Source organism: Cydia pomonella, chromosome 1 (genome assembly GCF_033807575.1).
Source record: "Cydia pomonella isolate Wapato2018A chromosome 1, ilCydPomo1, whole genome shotgun sequence".
In the NCBI taxonomy this organism is placed as follows: Eukaryota; Metazoa; Arthropoda; class Insecta; order Lepidoptera; family Tortricidae; genus Cydia; species Cydia pomonella.
Window position 1 is genome coordinate 10592154 of NC_084703.1, and position 18109 is coordinate 10610262.

At 36.8% G+C, this 18109-nt stretch overlaps 1 protein-coding gene across 1 annotated transcript; it reads right to left on the reverse strand.

Moving 5' to 3' along the window:
- Positions 1-381: 381 nt before the first annotated feature.
- LOC133534448 (tyrosine 3-monooxygenase) lies at positions 382-9577 on the reverse strand. The gene is made up of 8 exons (XM_061873573.1): positions 9310-9577; positions 4461-4572; positions 4232-4345; positions 4104-4145; positions 3159-3978; positions 1492-1618; positions 1077-1306; positions 382-923 (listed from the first exon to the last, which is right to left on the reverse strand). Exons 1-8 carry the CDS (start codon positions 9373-9375, stop codon positions 749-751), a joined length of 1686 nt encoding a protein of 561 aa, XP_061729557.1. The 5' UTR covers positions 9376-9577; the 3' UTR covers positions 382-748.
- Positions 9578-18109: the final 8532 nt, after the last annotated feature.

Below are 18109 nucleotides of genomic sequence, written 5' to 3' on the forward strand. Positions count from 1 at the left end.
AGTGCGCGTGGGGTCGTCGGCGGCGGCGCCGGGCTCGGTTCATCGGCTTATTGCTTTTCCTTTTGCTCATTTTATATCACTATTCGATTGATATTTGTTTAAATTTCAATTATATTTTAGATTTTTATTTCGTTCTTCTATGTGATAAAATCAGCGAATAGCAATGTAATCATGCTGTGTAGTTTGAATCTCACGAAGACGATTTACTCGTAATTGACTAATATCGATATTTAACCTGAGTATAATAAGAACGAATAATCTTTTTGATATGAAATTATAACACATATTGAATTCTCTTAGTGGTTACGGGGGTTTCTTTGTTCGTAGATATGTAACGATTGTATTTTAATATTCTACAGGGGTTTAGAATGAAATACGGTATTGTGCTCAAACACGTTTATTTTCTGTTTGTTTTCAGTTTGGGTGCTCCATTTTTTTTTATTTCTTTGTGTCTTTCTTTAAATTACGCCTTAATTCTAATAATAGTTTAGGACTCGGGAAACGCGCACAGCCTCCGTAAATGGGCAATCGGGAGCTCTATGCACTTTCCGAGGCCCGGGCAATGAGCTCGGCAAAATAAATAATAAAATAAGGTACATACAAAAAGGAAGTCAACGAAATACCATCCGATGGTTATCACACGCGCACACACACTCCACACTGGAGGGCAGTCTTACACCTATAATATCACTAGCTATACAGAACACGGCGCAGCCGCGTGCACTGATCATTGGATTCGGCTGTGGGTTCACTCGAACTGCGAGCTTTTCAGCTTCTTGACGGCGTTGGTGAGGTGTAGCATCTCGGTGTTAAGCTGCCAGATCAGGGTCTCCAGCTTGTCGACGGAGTCCAGTACCTCCACTCGCTCCGTGTGCGGGTTGAAGCGTACCTCGAACGGCCGGGACATGCCTGACACCCAGCGTCTGTACCATACAAATAATATATTTAACGGAAGGAATTACATATAAACTCACTAATCAATTTTTTCTTTTTTTTATCTTTTAAACATATTCGTTACGTCTGCCTGCAATATCTATATAAACAACGGTGCTAGTTGTATTCGTTATAGTAGTTACCTGAATTTTTCTTTGGCGTCTTCGAAGCTTTCAGCGACGTAGTAAATCGGCTGGTACTCCTGATCTTGATAGGGTTGAATAGAGGTAGAGGCAGGCTCGAAGGGTCGCAGTTCCGGCTTGTCGCTGAGGGCATGTAGGAGCTCGCCGATGGATGAAAGGAGGGCCGCGCCGTACGCCTTCAGCTGCTGGTTCTCTTTGCAGAGACCGAACTCGACAGTGAACCAGTATACCTGTGCAAAAAAATTCTTCATAAATCTCGATGCTTTTCTCCATTCACGATATTTTCAAAAAGAAATGTTCGCTATTGCATTCACATAATAAATACCTACAATGATAAGCGCAATTCGCATTGGCGTTACATAGCATAGGTATAACTAGGTAATAGGAAATAACATATCTCTTTAATGGTACTTACGGTGGATAATTTTTCGATTTCAGCGTCTGAAGCGCCAAGGGAAGCCAGACCAATTTCTTGTGAGAATTGAGCAAAACTAGGATCAGCCAAAAGCGGAATGTGTCCAAGGAGTTCATGGATGCAATCACTGCAACAAAGAAAAATTGATTTGATTTTTCCATTTTCTAGCTCCTATCTTTTAAATGGTTAATTTTACTACCTCAACTCAATATTTTGAGTGGCCTGTGATTCAATAAAGTCCCCTTTCACGCTGGGAATAACCTAGCATCATGGTCAAAGTGCGACGAGCAACATCGCAGGCACTTCACTTAACGAGGTTACATTTTCATCACGATGCCTAAGCTCGACGCTTAAAGCAAATAGGTTGTATTAAATTAACTATTAACTCGTAACAATAATAGTTCAAACAAGCTTTCAAATATATATAGCGTATACTCATGCAATTAATCACAACCAACATAAATTTATAGGCTGTCTCACTCCAGCAACTGAGGCAAATCTAGAGACAATCATATGCGTTAAAACTTGCCAAGCCCAGAGTAATAAAAACGTTTATAATAAAATAAAATATGGCATTCGTTACCCTCCTACGACAATCAAGTAAAAAATATAACTGATCTATGCCCGGGGGCCTAGCCAAGATGACACTTTTTATATCGACAAACTCCAGACGAAAAGAAATCGTAGTGACAGATGCTGCAAAAGCCACATGACTATTTCTATATATTAAATCAATTTAAATCGTTAATTTTCCACGCAGTGTTCAAACTGTTCAATTATATATGTAGTAAAAATCCTGACCTAACTATAGGTATATCGATGAACTCGAAACTGCGTGCATAGATGTCTAAAAGAGAATAACGATCAGGACAAAGAACCCTCACAGTTATTCATGTAATTAGTCGGCCTCTTAGGTGCGATTTGGTTCAATTAACATTACATCTACAAGGACGTTTTGTGTAATATTTCCGCAAAAAAGACAGGTCCTACCTTATTTAACCATAATCAAATTATATTACCCGATTTATCCGTAATGAAAATGAAGCATACATGCACGATTTGTTTGACATGTTAAATTTCAAATTTCATGGCTAAATTATATTTTATTTGACCATGAAATTGCAAATTTAACACGATTATTACCGTTTAATTTTAAGGCATAAGTATAACTATGGAAAAAATCACGAGTTATTTTAGCTATTTAAATTTTAAATATTAATTAAATGTATATGTTTGGTTCATTATAAACTTACGCTGTTTTATTAGCGTATATTTAAATTTTATAACCCGGAATACAACCCAACTGATTCAATTTAAGTAATTTAAATAATGAAGTAGGCATTATAGTGTCGCTTGAATGAACTAATTCATAAAACAGCATCCTTGATGGAAAAAACCGGACAAGTGCGAGTCGGACTTACCAACCGAGGGTTCCGTACTTTTTAGTATTTGTTGTTATAGCGGCAACAGAACATCATCTGTGAAAATTTCAACTGTCTAGCTATCACGGTTCATGAGATACAGCCTCGTGACAGACGGATGGAAGGACGGACGGACAGCGGAGTCTTAGTAATAGGATCCCGTTTTACCCTTTGGGTACGGAACCCTAAAAAGTAAACAAATTAAAGATTCATGCGTATATCTAGTGGGTAGGTAGTCATACTTACGGTTCAGGGGTGTGGAAGGGCGAGTTGGCGTGGCGCACGTACTGCGTGGACTGGAAGACCCGGAAGGCGAGGGAAGCGAGGAAGTCGCGCGCGGTGAGCAGGCCGGCGGCCGGGCGCAGCGTGAACCCGGTGTGCGTGCGCAGGAAGTTGCTCACATGGTCCAGCTGCGGGATGCGGTGCGGCACGAAGATGTCCGCAGCTTGCAGCTTGCCGAAGGCGGCCTTGTACTCGGCGCATGCGTGCTTAGGCATCAGGTCCAACACGGTGTTGAATACTCGCATCCAGGTAGCATTCTCCGCCTCGGTGTAGGTAATAAACGGGATGGGGTCGTTGTACTTGTAGGCGAACGCGATCTCGGCGATCTGCTTCCTGCGCTCTCTGTATTCCTTGTCAGCGAAGCCGGGGTGATTCATGTCGAGCTCGGGCTCGTATTTGGTCATAAGATGGTTGCAGTTGTCGAGATCGGAAGCGTGACGCGGGAACCAGGGAGTTTTAGAAGAGACGTTGTTCTCGGAGACGAGGTTGACGCCGGCAAAGGCGGTAGACTGTCGAAGGGATCTGATGAGCTGTAGGAGGTTGACGCGGGTCATGCTGACTTTGACGAGCGCGTCAAACTGGACGCCGGTGACTTGCGACGGGCGAGTCTCGAGGTGCACGACGGTGCCCTTGTAGTTGTCGATGGTCTTGAGGATGCGCGCCAAGGAGCCCATGCCGTCGCGCATGCGCAGCAACAAGGCGGCTTGTTGGATGACTTGCTCTGCTTCCGGGGATTCACTAGCTGCGTTTTGCAGAATCACTTCCTCCTCGGTCAGAGTATAATCTAAGAAATAAAAAAAATAGATTAGCCAACACATTTTATATTTACTAAAATAAATCTGAAAGATCGCTGAAAGGCTTTCTGACAGTTACAAATATGAGCAAGAAAATGTGTTTGTTGAAACGTACCGTCACCTTCTTTATTAGCGTCGTCTCCGATGTCAGCATCAGCTACAAAAAAATATAAACCAACGTAAAAATAAAGAAAAAATAAAAATAAAAATGATAAATAAAACCAATAAAACAAAAGGAATTACCAAGGTGGCCGTTCTTCGTGTCATCCTGCTGAGTGCCGTCCTCCACAGTTGGGGATTTATCGTTAGTGCCAAGTAGAACATCATCTTGGATGAAATCGGAGTCCAAGCCAGAGTCTTAATAAAAATAAAAAATAAAATAAAATAAAAAAGGGAAAAGAACTACATAAATCAAATAAATAAATTAATAAATCCGAGGAGATAAAGGTTTTGTGGTTAGTGTTATATTTACCATTGGCGCGGGCACGAGCTTCTTCAAGTACACTTTGCTTGGTCTGTTTGACAACCAGCGTTTCAAACCTGGCGTCGTCTACCAGCGAGCGACGGCGTGATGGGTAGCCGTTCTGAAACAATGCGAAATCAAACTTCAATCAACTCAATCAATTAAAGTACTTATGATATATATTTTAAGAAACATAGTTTCATGCGCACCTGTCCCCGGTTAACTATGTAGGTGAATTAGTACAATTAAACGTGACACTACATTTAATACATTTCGAAAATCTAGATATCTTATATACGTAACTACTACAAAACAATATGTGGATATTAATATATATATATATAACCTAACTATAGGTACTATTATGTGACTGACCGATATGGTAAATGGCAGTCCAAGATTGTTTTAAGTAACTTTCTGCTACATATATATAAAAAAAGTAACAATCATTCCGAAACCTTTTAATGTTACTATATCAAGGAACCCGCACACAAAAAGCTCTCTAAAAATAAGTTGATCTCCTAAATCCTTATAAATATAAAGCGGTCACATCGCATTATATTTCATGTGCGAGCAGAAATTGCTTTTACGAAGTTCCTAAGCTTATTTCCTGAGTGCGGGCGGGTGTAAAGTGCTGCCATTACCACTACGGAAACGCCATCTCGCGGAGGGAGTCTTTCAAAGGAACGCGACTTTCTGGACCACTGACTCTCAATACAAGTTGGGCCAATTAAAAGTGTCAGTTAGGATAGGAATTCCTAGAGTATAATTTCATTTTCAAAAGTTGTGTGCATTTTTAAAAGCAATAAATGTTCTAGATACGTTTAATATTGGGTGTACCTGATATCGATACAGGCATAGTTTTTAGTTATATATTAACAATATGATATACACACGTTTTTAAACACACTTAATCAAATGTTCCTATGACGCTATGCAATCGATGAGAATGAATTTAAATAATGTTAATTAAAAAAGGGATTCGACAAATTTCCTGAGCTCGATGACGCGTTCTTAGCTGGCTACGGCCGCACAAGACCTAGCATTTTCCACTAGAGTGGCCGCGCGACTAACTATGTCAAGGGTTGCGCTTTAAGGTAATCATTCGCGATTGTTACAAGCAGCACTGAAATGATGTATTCTTGGATGTAGATAAAAAACTAAATGCAAAAGGTTGACGTCGGTTGACGACTAAAACTCACTAAGTGTTAAACAAATACCTACCTAACAAAGCTAGAGATATATTATATACCCATATTTTTACCCAGACTTATGTAAAAGGTCTATAATGACACGAGAGCACAAATGAGTACTACAGTTTTAACTAATTGTCTATCTACTTATAGGTACGAGAAGTCAAAGACTGGTGCATAGTTTTATTCTTACTCTCATGCAATTTAAAATGCCGATTTTAACACAAATTGAGTGTCTGAATAAAACTGCGGAAACAATACTGTCGAACAGTAAGGCCCGAGTCCGCCTAAATGGAGCGGGTTGGATTCGGAATCCGGTAGATAGCCTTGGTGTGTCCGAGTGGCCACTTCACCGTTCCAATCGACCGACGGGTAATTAAGCGGAACTAGAGAGCACCCGGACCTACGTCCCTACACGAGTACCGCCCCACAGGCGCACCTACAAACCCATCAATCCATCAGACTCCTTCACTATAGCAATCCCCAAATTCAATCGACTTTACGTACATATCGCACTCATTCTTTTATTTTAGGTGATATGATTGTTAAACATTACGTATTTCCTGCAATTACGCGCCAATTACCTATTCTAGTTTTTCCTTGAGGATGATTTTGACCGCGGTGCGGAACCTCTAATTGGTCAAGGGCTTATTCGACGACCTCGAATTCGTTGTAAACATTGATCTTATACTTCACGGTAGTTAACACTTTGTGCATTGCGTGACGGTATCATATTAAGTCTTTGGAAGCTGTCAGACTGCCGGCTAAAAATGAATACGTTCTTTGTTGGCTAGTAGTGTTTGTCGTTTTGCAGTGTGATATTTAGAATTTTAACGATCTTTGCTGTTTGTGGTAAAGTGGGTGAGCGTCACACCTGCCTTGCATTCCGACCTTCGTCGGTCAAGGAAATACAATCATTCAAGCCTATTTGTAACAAATTACTAAGTGTTGATTATCGCACAGCACATGAGGTTAATACAATTCAACAGTTTAACAACATCGCATCGCATCGCAGAAGTTAATGGCAAAACAGAGTCTGCATTTCAAACAGGTATCCTGATCTCGAATGTTTATATAGGTAGATATAAAATATAATTTCGCACAGGCTATCGTGACCTACCAGACCTCGTAAACAGCCTAACGCAAAAATGATTGTGGTTCACTAGTAATTGCATTGACACAACGAAATCATTATCACAATCGTGATATAATCACGACTCAAGACTCAACGTCTTGAATATTCACAATAGTAATTAATCTTCCTGCTAACAATGATGAGGCTATTGAGTATTTTTTTCTGCAGTAGACATACTACATTATAAAGGATAAATACAGTTTTACCGGAACAAAGTAGTAAACTACGTATCCATCACAGTGCAAGCGACTTCCGACATTAGTTATTACTAATAATGTTCCGTACGTTGGGTTCACAATATATACACAAAGTGTCTTAAAAAAGTTGGAAATCGTAAACAAAACAAGCTTACTCGCGGTTATTCATCTTCTGGAAAATTAAATCTAGAACTCTTTAATTTTAACATTAATACCTATTAGGCATTGTTTTGCTGATTATGCAACGTGTCACACGATATTGTGAATATGCCGAGAAAGTGTATGAAGGTGTGTCGCGTAACAGCGAGGTAAATGTCCGTTGGGATAATTTTGTTAAACGAGCCCTGCCGCCGGTGCTGTAATATGCTCTCAATATCGCGGCAGAAGCACTTTAACAGAAGGCCCCGTGATTTCTTTATGTAATTCAGGGGAAAAATGCTACATGCGTACGCCTTTATTATAATTACGCATCGAGAATAATCTGTTTACGCTGTTTACGCTTTCACGCAACCTCTTCATCTTGGGTGCGAATTTATGAACTAAAGTTCATTTAAAGGTTGTATTAAAGGTACGTATTTTAAATAAAAGCACAAGCTATCTTACATATTTGACAAGGCCGGTTATTTTGTGATTGCAGCTAGGCTACGATGATTATTGTGTCTAGGCGACGTGCGTGCATTGCGGAGGTCGCTAGGTGACAATGAGCACGAAACAAAAAAAAAAACCTTAGTATTTATTTTGTCTCGAAATGTGTTATATGTATCTTATTGCCTGGACAATCGGTATGGTTTGCGGTAGATAATCTTGACAGATGTAAAACCCATTTAGGTCAAACCAAAGTCAAGGCCACTGCTTCTGTTTATAAATGTAAATATTTGAACACGCCTCTATTGTCAAGGCAAATATTTATGACCACCTCGGTCGCTCCGATATCTCTGATGGCGACTGTACTTTAACTTTGAGATAATAGAGACTGTTCAGATATTTGTGTACACCTTAGCTGCTCCGATATTATCTGACCGTACTTACTTAAAATTTCAAGTGCTATGTCACTCACTATCGAAGTGGGTAAAAATTAACTTGTACACTTTGCTTATACGGTTTTCGGGTTTGTTTAAGTTCTACAAATATTATTTATCATCAGAAAAAACCTTCCAAAATTGAAATTATTGGCAGTCATGTCATATCAATGAATATCGAAAACACTAGTTTTTTTAAATGAATACCTATTATTTCAATGATCGTATTAAGTAGGTACTCCATAACTTATATGCCTAACACATTCTGGCTAAGGATGGATACGTTTAGATAATATAATTATGATACAAACGGTATTTATAATAGACAAAATTGGGTGAATAGCAAAAAAAATCTTAGTTAAGAACTGTAATTAGTCTCTAGTTAATTGATTCCATTGTGTTTCATTAAATAATTAGTTATTATTTGAGTTATTACATTGAATTAAGTATTTGGGCTTAAGCTGTAATCTTATAATACAATGGAATCAATTAAATGTGGACAAATTAAGTCTCAATTAAGGCCTTAATTAATTACTCTCTAGTGACAACCCAATATTGTATTATTGATAGGTAAAGAGAAGAGAATAGGTAACCACACTTTATTGCTCACCTCGGAAAAGAGAGTTTCAGTAAAACACAATTGACTAAACAACAAATAACAGGTGGTCTTATCGCGAAAAAGCGATATGTGCCTTTGGGTTGCGGAATTTGAGAATATTAATCAAAAAGAGTGGAGATGTCGAAGAATTGTCTATGTCCTATGCTTTCAATAGACATAATACAGTAAATAAATATATACATAGGATATAAAAACATAAATAGGTCTCCAAATAAACAAACATAAATATATATATAGATACGATATGAAATATAACTAAATCATAGAGAAAAAACGGTAACTTGCTATCCACAGAGTAAAGATAAGTTAATAAAAAACTGTATAAGAGGTATCAATCGATAATTCTATAGATGATTTTTAAATTATGTATGTAGAATAATAATATTGTTTTTTCTATTTAGTTCACTGATATTTAGTAAGCACCAAGTACTGAAATATAAATTATTGTCTTTATTTGAGTACTTAAGCATTCTCGTGTTCATCCTTTTGGCCACTTTTAAAGCTAGTAAGTTTACTTTTTATTATTGCTAAAAACAAATTAGCTGGCAAGTTTATATTTTTTTAACAATCATTGATGATCATCAAAAGTGGTATAATTAATTATCAATGATTAACTGAAAGAGTCCAAGTTTCGAATAGGTAACGAAGGAGAAGCGATGAGTCGGGAATCAAGGGTGACAGGGGATAGCCCTCACCTCGATACTGTAAGACTTCTTGATGGCGAACATCTCGCGGTTCTTCTGGGCAGCAGCGACAGCCATTTCGATACACTCCACTGGGTTACTGGTTTCCTGGATGATGCCTGAACGCGGGGTTCACTGCGCGCTTAGCTAGCTGAGCGTCTGCGAGAGCTTTAGGTCTCGACCACGGGCTTTTGCCTGTCTGTCTACGACTCGAGCTGTCGTATTACGATAGCTAACTAAACTTTGCGATTGCAAATAGACCAATGCATGATGACTGTTCGCTTGGACAGTTTAAATAGTGTTAGGCGCTCGCCTCCCACCCCGCGGTGCCTTTCGACGCGCGTGCGTCAGCCCGCGCCCCGCGCCGCCAGCGCCTGCAGCGCCCGTCGCCACCACCCGCACCCGCATCTACCCTTACAATTTATTTTCATATCATAAAATAATATTGGTCGAAAAACTCAAATAAATATTTAATTATGTAAGTACAACACATTACATCCACTGGCGGGCTGCAGACATGTAAACTTCATTGTTCTTGCATTGGACGGCCCAGAACCGTTCATATATGAATCAGTTTGAAAGAGTTTGTGATACTGATACATAATTGTATCGGCATAATGTACACAAAATGAAAAACGCGACTTCACAACCTGGACTCAAATTTTATTTGGATTTGTGTATTGTTGTTAGAGGAGCATTGATATATTTAATATTTGCAATGAAATGTAATTACGAGTATATGCAAGTATGGACAATCATGTGACTAATTATAATTCATATATAATAATTATAACCTCAGTTTATTTCTATCGAATCATTCTTAATGCACAAACCGATAAGGTTTTTAAAGATTAGGTAGGTACAAGCGCTTTACGTAGGTGACATTAATGTATGGGCAGTTGAATTCTAATAATTTGACGTCGTAGCCAGAATCGTGGGCGTCACGACTTGTTGACATGTTTATGTTAGTTAAAATCGGGACATTTGTATCTACATCCTTTTAAAAATCCTTGTCCGGATCTGGCCTTGCCACTCGGAAGTGAACTGCTCCATTTTAACAAAACTGTAAAGTAATGTCATGCGGTTAATACGCGGAACAGACCTGTCACAGTTTCATTGAATTTATTTATTGATGTAAAATAAACCTATGGTTCCGGCCTACCTCAGAGCTACTGGATGACCGCATAGAACATGCGACATAGTGAGACATACACTTTAATATACAAATCCGTTTTCAATATTGTCGTATAGCAATGTCGGCAAATATTTAGTACATACCGACTTGTAAGATATCTGGCGAAAAGGCAAAATCCAATGAATTTTCTAATGGAGATCCATTTGGAATTTATACAAAAGGACAATCTCAGACTGTTGTAAGTGTTTTAAAGCCAGCCGTTGTAGTTCTTATAGTATCGATTTATTTTGGGATGTCGTGGAAAAAGGGTTAACCCTACATAGTACTTGCTTGATGTTTAGTGGCCAATGTGTGTTTTTAGGATGAACAGACAAATAGACAAGCGATTTTTATAACTTTCTTAGATACTTAAATAAATTAGCCGTGACGTATATTTTATAATAAAGGAAACGCATATGTAAACGACAAATCGTGCAAAATAAGTATTAACATCAGTTTTTGACACTGATAACAATTTACCATAAACAGCTGCTTAAGTTAGACGATTCATTAATTCCTGTCTGTTTTAAAAGGAACGGTGTCACTGTGTACGAATGGAGAAAATAAACATATGTTATTTGTTAAATATACCTATTAAGACCAATTGCAGTAACTTTCATTAAACACGTCGGAAACATGACACACGAATAGTTAATTGAACTTTTAAGCAATACGATAGAAAATTTACAGGTATCAGTGAAATCTCAAAAATACTGATATTGAATGTTTCATGATTGGTGCCGTTACTATATAGTTTGGGTACACATATATTAAGTGAATTATATAAATAAGTATCCGAATGTTACATATAAGCTATTCTTTAAAAACCCTAACTATACCTACAGTTGAATTTACTCAGAGTAACAAGAATCAACCGCCTTGAAAAAATCATTTGTTTCGCCTATATAAACTTCACTGCACGTCAAAAAAAGTACATATGACGGACTTAATGGCATTTACTACCAGTCATCCATACGGGCCACTTCTGGGCATAGACCTCTTCTAAAGACCGAGATTGGGCTATACTTAGTCCCCAAGCTGCCCCAAAGCGGGTTAGGGACCTCATATTTTACTCCGGCATCGACTAACGATAAGAGATTGAAAATTATCACACTTGTGTAATTATAGTTCGTGTCATCCACGATGACGCGCAGATTTGTCAAATCTAACCTTTAATATTATGACAATACGACTCAAGTCACGCGTCGTCGTGAATAACACGATCTACGATTATGTATACCTTAATAATTTTGCCTCCGTGTGACTCTTATCTAGTGAAAACTAATAATATTATAGTAACATAACTTGTTCTTACCTTGTCGTTATGATCTTGTACGAGTACTGCGGAACCAATTAAAGGATTTGCAAGTATTTCTTTGGTATATTTCCTAACATATAACGTTCTTAATTTATAAACGCGACAATGTTATAGTATTTGAATGCAGATGGCTTTTGAACTATGGCCGTTAAAACCTTTTTAAAACTTTGGAACTCGACAAATAATGGAATTTGTATGCAACATTGCTACGCATTTCGCGACCTATATTTTAACCGGCAAAGTCGACTTTGCCGTCCATTTTTGAGAAAAAATGCAATAAAACCATTAAAACGCCTGTAGGTAAGAATGTTTCTTCGGCAAAGTTCATTTCATAAATTTTTGTATTGCAGAATTATTTCTTTTCAATCGACCTGTAAATACCAAATGTACGTATATGTTCTCAAAATTGGTTCATAATATTTTTCATATGTTTTGGACTAAAAACTTAGTTTAAAAAAAAACGGACAAGTTCGAGTCGTACTGGCGTTCCAAGGGTTCCGTACATCGCGCAATTATCAATGTTTTTTTTGGAAATGAATAGTGAGTGAATCCTTGAAAACCTGAAAGGGTCGGATTTGGATCAAAAACCGGATGTAACAGAAAGTATTGTGTTGCGATGGCTTATAGGTATCTTTACATTCTATAATAGTTCGGCCTTCGGCCTTGGTAATCGCTGTCCTTACCACGTTTCAAGTATATCATTGCGGCTGTGTCCCTAACACCATTTTTGTTCTTAAATTTGACTCACGCTTGACTGTAGATTTCTGATAGGGTTTCCTGTTATATTTTGGATAAAGAACCATTTTATGTATTTTTTCAAAATTTTAGGCCCATTACTTTCGGAGATAAGGGGGGAGGGGATGGTCATTTTTTGCTTATATTCTTGAATAACTCCACAATGAGCCCTTTCATTCGATATGTAACTCGTTTTAGTTAGCAAAACTTTGTTTTTTGATTTTCTCATTTTCCCCCTAAAAGTTCCCCCTTTGTTAAAATTTCATTTGTTTACGTTACATGACCGTCTTTGAGTCACAGACTTACATATTTGTAACAAATTTCCACAATAGGTCCAGTAGTTTCGGAGTAATTAGACTGTGACAGACGGACAGACAGACAGACGCACGAGTGATTCTATATGGGTACCTTTTATTCCTTTTGAAGTAGGGAGCCCTAAAAAGACGTACACCCACAGTTCATCCCTTGGTTAACAATCTACCGTACTTTAAGCTCCAGTTTAGCTTATTGTGACAGAAGAGTAACTACGGACATGCTCATGGCCGGTTTTTTACTTTATGGTATCTGAAGCTACATAAACTAATTACAGGACTAGATATACCGAATCCTATTGTAAATACAAAGTTTCAGAGCAAACTAGCTAGTTGTTTTAAAATAAGAGCGTAACCATGTTTGTATAAAGATCCGAACTTGCTGGGGACCCTTAATACATTACTTAGTACATTACTACAGAGGCCGGGACGAAAGGGGTTGCCGGCCGAAGTCATATAGACGGCCGAGCGAACGATATAACATGTATAATAGTGCTTTTCTCAAACATGCAATGAAATAATAAAAAAATGGGATGATGGTGATGATTATTTCAGGTCCTAATGTGATAGGTTATTCAGTGCGTGGGGTATTGAAGGGGAACAAAAATTTGATTATTTTGGCGCTACGACGCACGCCATTACGTTCTTTTTCCTTATTTTCTTTTTTGGGTTATTTATTATTACTATTAAAAAAATAAAATATAGAGGACTTTGCCGTCTAGGCCTGCAAGATTTGTATTAAATTCCATTAACGACCTCTTGTCCTAGCCGCACCTGAAACGTCATATTTCGCAGCCTATTATAGGGAATATAACATCAATATTTCATTGCATGTTTGAGAATAGTCATTTCTTGTGCCATCTCCTATGAATCGACCAACTTACCCGTTCTCGTTTAATATATTATGGCGAAGAGTTTAGACATTTTAAACTTACTTGTCATAAATTATTTATTTAAAAAATAAAACTATGACGAGGTAGAATTATATTAGAAGAAAACCATACCATATAGGTTTAACCACAGTCATGTAAATATCTCAATGAGTTCCTTCCAACCAATGTCTCATGTTGAATGGGAGACGGTAATTCACACAAACCACAAATATGATTGTCCACAACCATTCACATCTCGTAGATGAGTAGAATCACCGCTGTTCATGGAATAATTATGTGCATGGAAAAATTCAAAGGGCTCTCTTTTATCCTCCAAATGATGTACGTATTTGAAGCTATAATCAAAATATATGACATTTTAATCACCCCTAGGTAATGGCTGCGCGACTATAAAAATAAATTTCTTGCACAATAAAATAACTAATTGTAGTTTGTTTACATTCTTTTAAATACTTAAAGATGCACATGGGTCTAATGTCAAAATGAGATCAAAATGATATCAATTTGTAAGTTCGAATCGGTCTCATGGTATTTTGAACTTATCAGTATACAAGTATTTTATTATCAATTTTCCTTCCTGGTTGTTAAGATGGTGACCGCGTTAAAAATTAAACAAAGCATTTACCTGTTGCCTCAAAAACCCCTTAACTCAATACGATTAAAGATGGGTAAAAACCAGTATACTATATATGTGTTTACATCATTTCAAACGTACAAAATTTCTCTTACGATAAGTTTGCTGTCCAAGAGTGTAATTTGTTCGCTTTTAGGGTTCCATACCTCAAAAGTAAAAAAACGGAATCCTTAAAAGATCACTCGTAATTCGATACACATATGTAAATCTGTGCCACAAAGACGGACATGTAACGTCAACAAATAAATATTAAACTTAGGGACCGCTTTTGGGAAGTACGAGTAAATGAACTTCGGAAATACAGAATAATGGTAAAAGTATCTTTAAACTAGTTTACGTTAAAGGCCCATCTTTGGGTCACAGACTTACATATGTGTACCAAATTTCAATTTAATCTGTTATTAGATAGACAGACGCACGTGTGATCCTTTAAGGGTACCGTTGTGGACCATATATTTAAAACTGGAGTATAGTTCCTAATTTTACGGTACAGACACGAACTTTAATTGTTGAGCCATTTAAGGTTTACTTTATATTGGACATCATACCGTTAGTATTATAACCAAATTAGCTTGAATCCCAAATGGCCCGTATCCATCAAGTTTTTCATAATTTTAGTTGATAAAACTGCCCGAAGGCCGGAGCAATGCACTGAATGCGTCAGATCTGAATACGATGGACAGACATGTCCTGTATATTTATAAAGACCGGTCGCAATTTTATTGTAACGTTGTCATACGATTATGACCTTGTCTATTAAGTACGAGCTTTTTATGAACAAAGAGCGTAAACCGAATAATAGTTTTTAAAGATGATATATTTTTACGTGCGTTTTAGAGGAGAGGGACGACCGCTTCTCCATACAAACGTAGTCCCCATTTTCCTCCCTGGATAATTCGATACAATTTTTTAGATGTTTCTATCTGTTTTAATAATTAAAAAATCGCAATAAAGCAAACGAAGGGAGTCAAAATATTTTCCATAATTATCAAGAGAGGAATTCTCATTTTCCTCTTTTCTCTTTCGCTCAGTCGTCCAATTTCACCTTAGGTCAAAAACAAAAACGATATCCAGCTCTCTTTCATTTGTTACTTTCTGCTGCATAGCATATCTTTAGCAAATCCAGTTTAATAAAAAATGTTGCAATAATATGCAGGTAAACGGGCAGCGACATACTCAGGGGAATTTAAATTCCGTTAACCCTACAAGTGAGTACAGGGATTTCCCTGCCAACCTACGTCAGCGGCAACGGAAAAGGCCAACCTGCACGGAACCACCGTAAGACACAACACAGACGATTGCTGTCAATGTATTCCGGTAAACTGTTGGTACGGGTTAATGACTCACTCGCAACGCTAATGTATTGTCGCGTTGACGTCTTCTGCCGAAAAACTCCGATCGTTTGAAAGTACTCTTTGTGGGTTTCTTTGTCGTTTAACTATTATGATTACCGCTTTTGTTTTATAGTCGATTATTAATTTGGAAACAATATGGTTAAATACAAAATTTAAATGAAGTATATTTGTCTTTCAAGAGATAGGTGCAATGATACTAAAAGCGTACAACTAATACTTACTTACAAGATATATGTACCACTAATATTTACAGGCAAATAGGTAAGTATTATCAATAATACCACAATTTTATATGTTGGTCGTTTTTGTAGAATTTAATTAATCAACTCCTGAAAATCAAAAGAAACCTTAATATAAGTTAAGTAATTTGTATAGGTAATCCGATACATATAGGTAAGCTGACACATCTCGCAAAATAAAAGGGGAAAAGTGAATATACAGCGAGCACATTATTAACATTGTAGTACTACATGTGATATTAGGCTAAGCTTATAATATATAGGTACATGCTAAGGTAGGTATTCACATCGTTATATTTTATAAGTTTCACATAATTTGTTGTAATGTATTCCTAATATACATGTTGATTTCCTAAAAAATAGTCGTCCAGAAGATTTTTGATGACTAACCTTTGCCTGCGACTTCATCTGTAATGTAATATAATATATTGTTATTTAAATTTTAGGATGTTATTTAATTTTATTTTAATTTAATTTAATTCTTTTTGTAATGTGTAAATGTATAATGTATATGGAAATAATTTTCTGGAATAAATTTCATACATACATATACATTATTTCAGGGGATTATTATTACCTCATTGAAAGTGGTGGGATATTATATACCTATAACATAAAATAGTTAGGTATGATTTATAAGGAAGTAAGTAGACATAAAAGTTACGTTCATTTTTTTTAGTTAAACAGCTTTAACGTTTCTAATATAACTCGTTTTTTCCTCAAAACATTAAAATGGTAAACTCCCGTAACGCGTGAGCCCGTATATGCAACGTAATATTGTAGGTAACTCAGCTAGGCTTATTTGCAACGATGATAATTCTACAGTAGATGAATAATATAAATATTATTTAGGAGGTTAATATGGAATCACGCGTATAAAATAATTCCAATCTTTATTAATTTTAATATTCCATTCCTGTGAGACTTGAGAGGAAACTCGACTTTTTTTTAAATATTTGGGGACAATCTTACACAAATCGATCTAAGTCCAAACTAAGCAAAGCTTGTACTATGGGTAGTTGGTTACTAAGCGTCGATACATATACGTACGAGTATATAGATAAATATATACTTATATAACACACCTATGACTCGGGAACAAATATCTGTGTTCATCACACAAATAAATGCCCTTACCGGGATTAGAACCTGGGTCCCTCAGCTTCATAGGCAGAGTCACTACCAGTGTTGTCACATACAATTTTGCCAAAGGGCGCAAAAATAGGTAGGAATGGGTGGTTTTAAAATGAAAAAGGTAGATGTATCAATCAATAGCAAGTACATTTTTATGACTAAAAATGTGTATCAAATGTTTCAAATTATTTATTATTTTTTAATATTGTAATGTTAGTACACGTGTTTTCCATTGTTTGTAGGTAATGAACCTTCTTGTATAATTTGTTTCTTTGGCAACTTTTCACTACATCGAATCTAAATTAGGTAGAAATTAAGTAATGTTCCGTCACATGTATTGAGAATTGCTTACAATTGTACCATTTTTAGAAATAGATAGATTTCAGGGGAGGGAGGTAGATAGGTAGAACGCAGGAAAAATAGGTAGATCTACCAAAAAGTTGGTAAATGTGACAACACTGGTCACTACACTCACTACCCACTAGGCCAGACCGGTCGTCAATTTCAAGTTTATTATAAAATATCTACATTTAATTACTTTTTAGAACAGGACTTTATTACTGGTATAACGTACATATTACAAATCGTATAATATGTGCTACTACTGTAAAGGTGTAGGTGAAGTGTAGGTACATTCACATCTGAAAACATCGACACGATCGAAGTGCCAAAAATATGTATATACGACGTTATGTTATGGCTCATATGTTAGGGTAGTGTTTACATATTTTCGGCACTTTTTTCGTTTCGATATTTTCAGACGTGACCGTACAGTCAAGGAATTTCCAACTCATCTAAGGTTCAATATCGTACAGCAAACTGTCACCATAAGAGCTAGCATGACGTTGCTATGACATGTCGGATTTTCGACCATAATGCATTGAAAATGTAGTTAATTTCAACGACTAAGTTAGGATTCATGAATGTTTCCAATTAATTAAATATCTTGTAGGCACCTAATTCTACTGAATTATTGAATATAAATGGAATCTTTAATCCTTCACGTAAAAGTTCCCCAT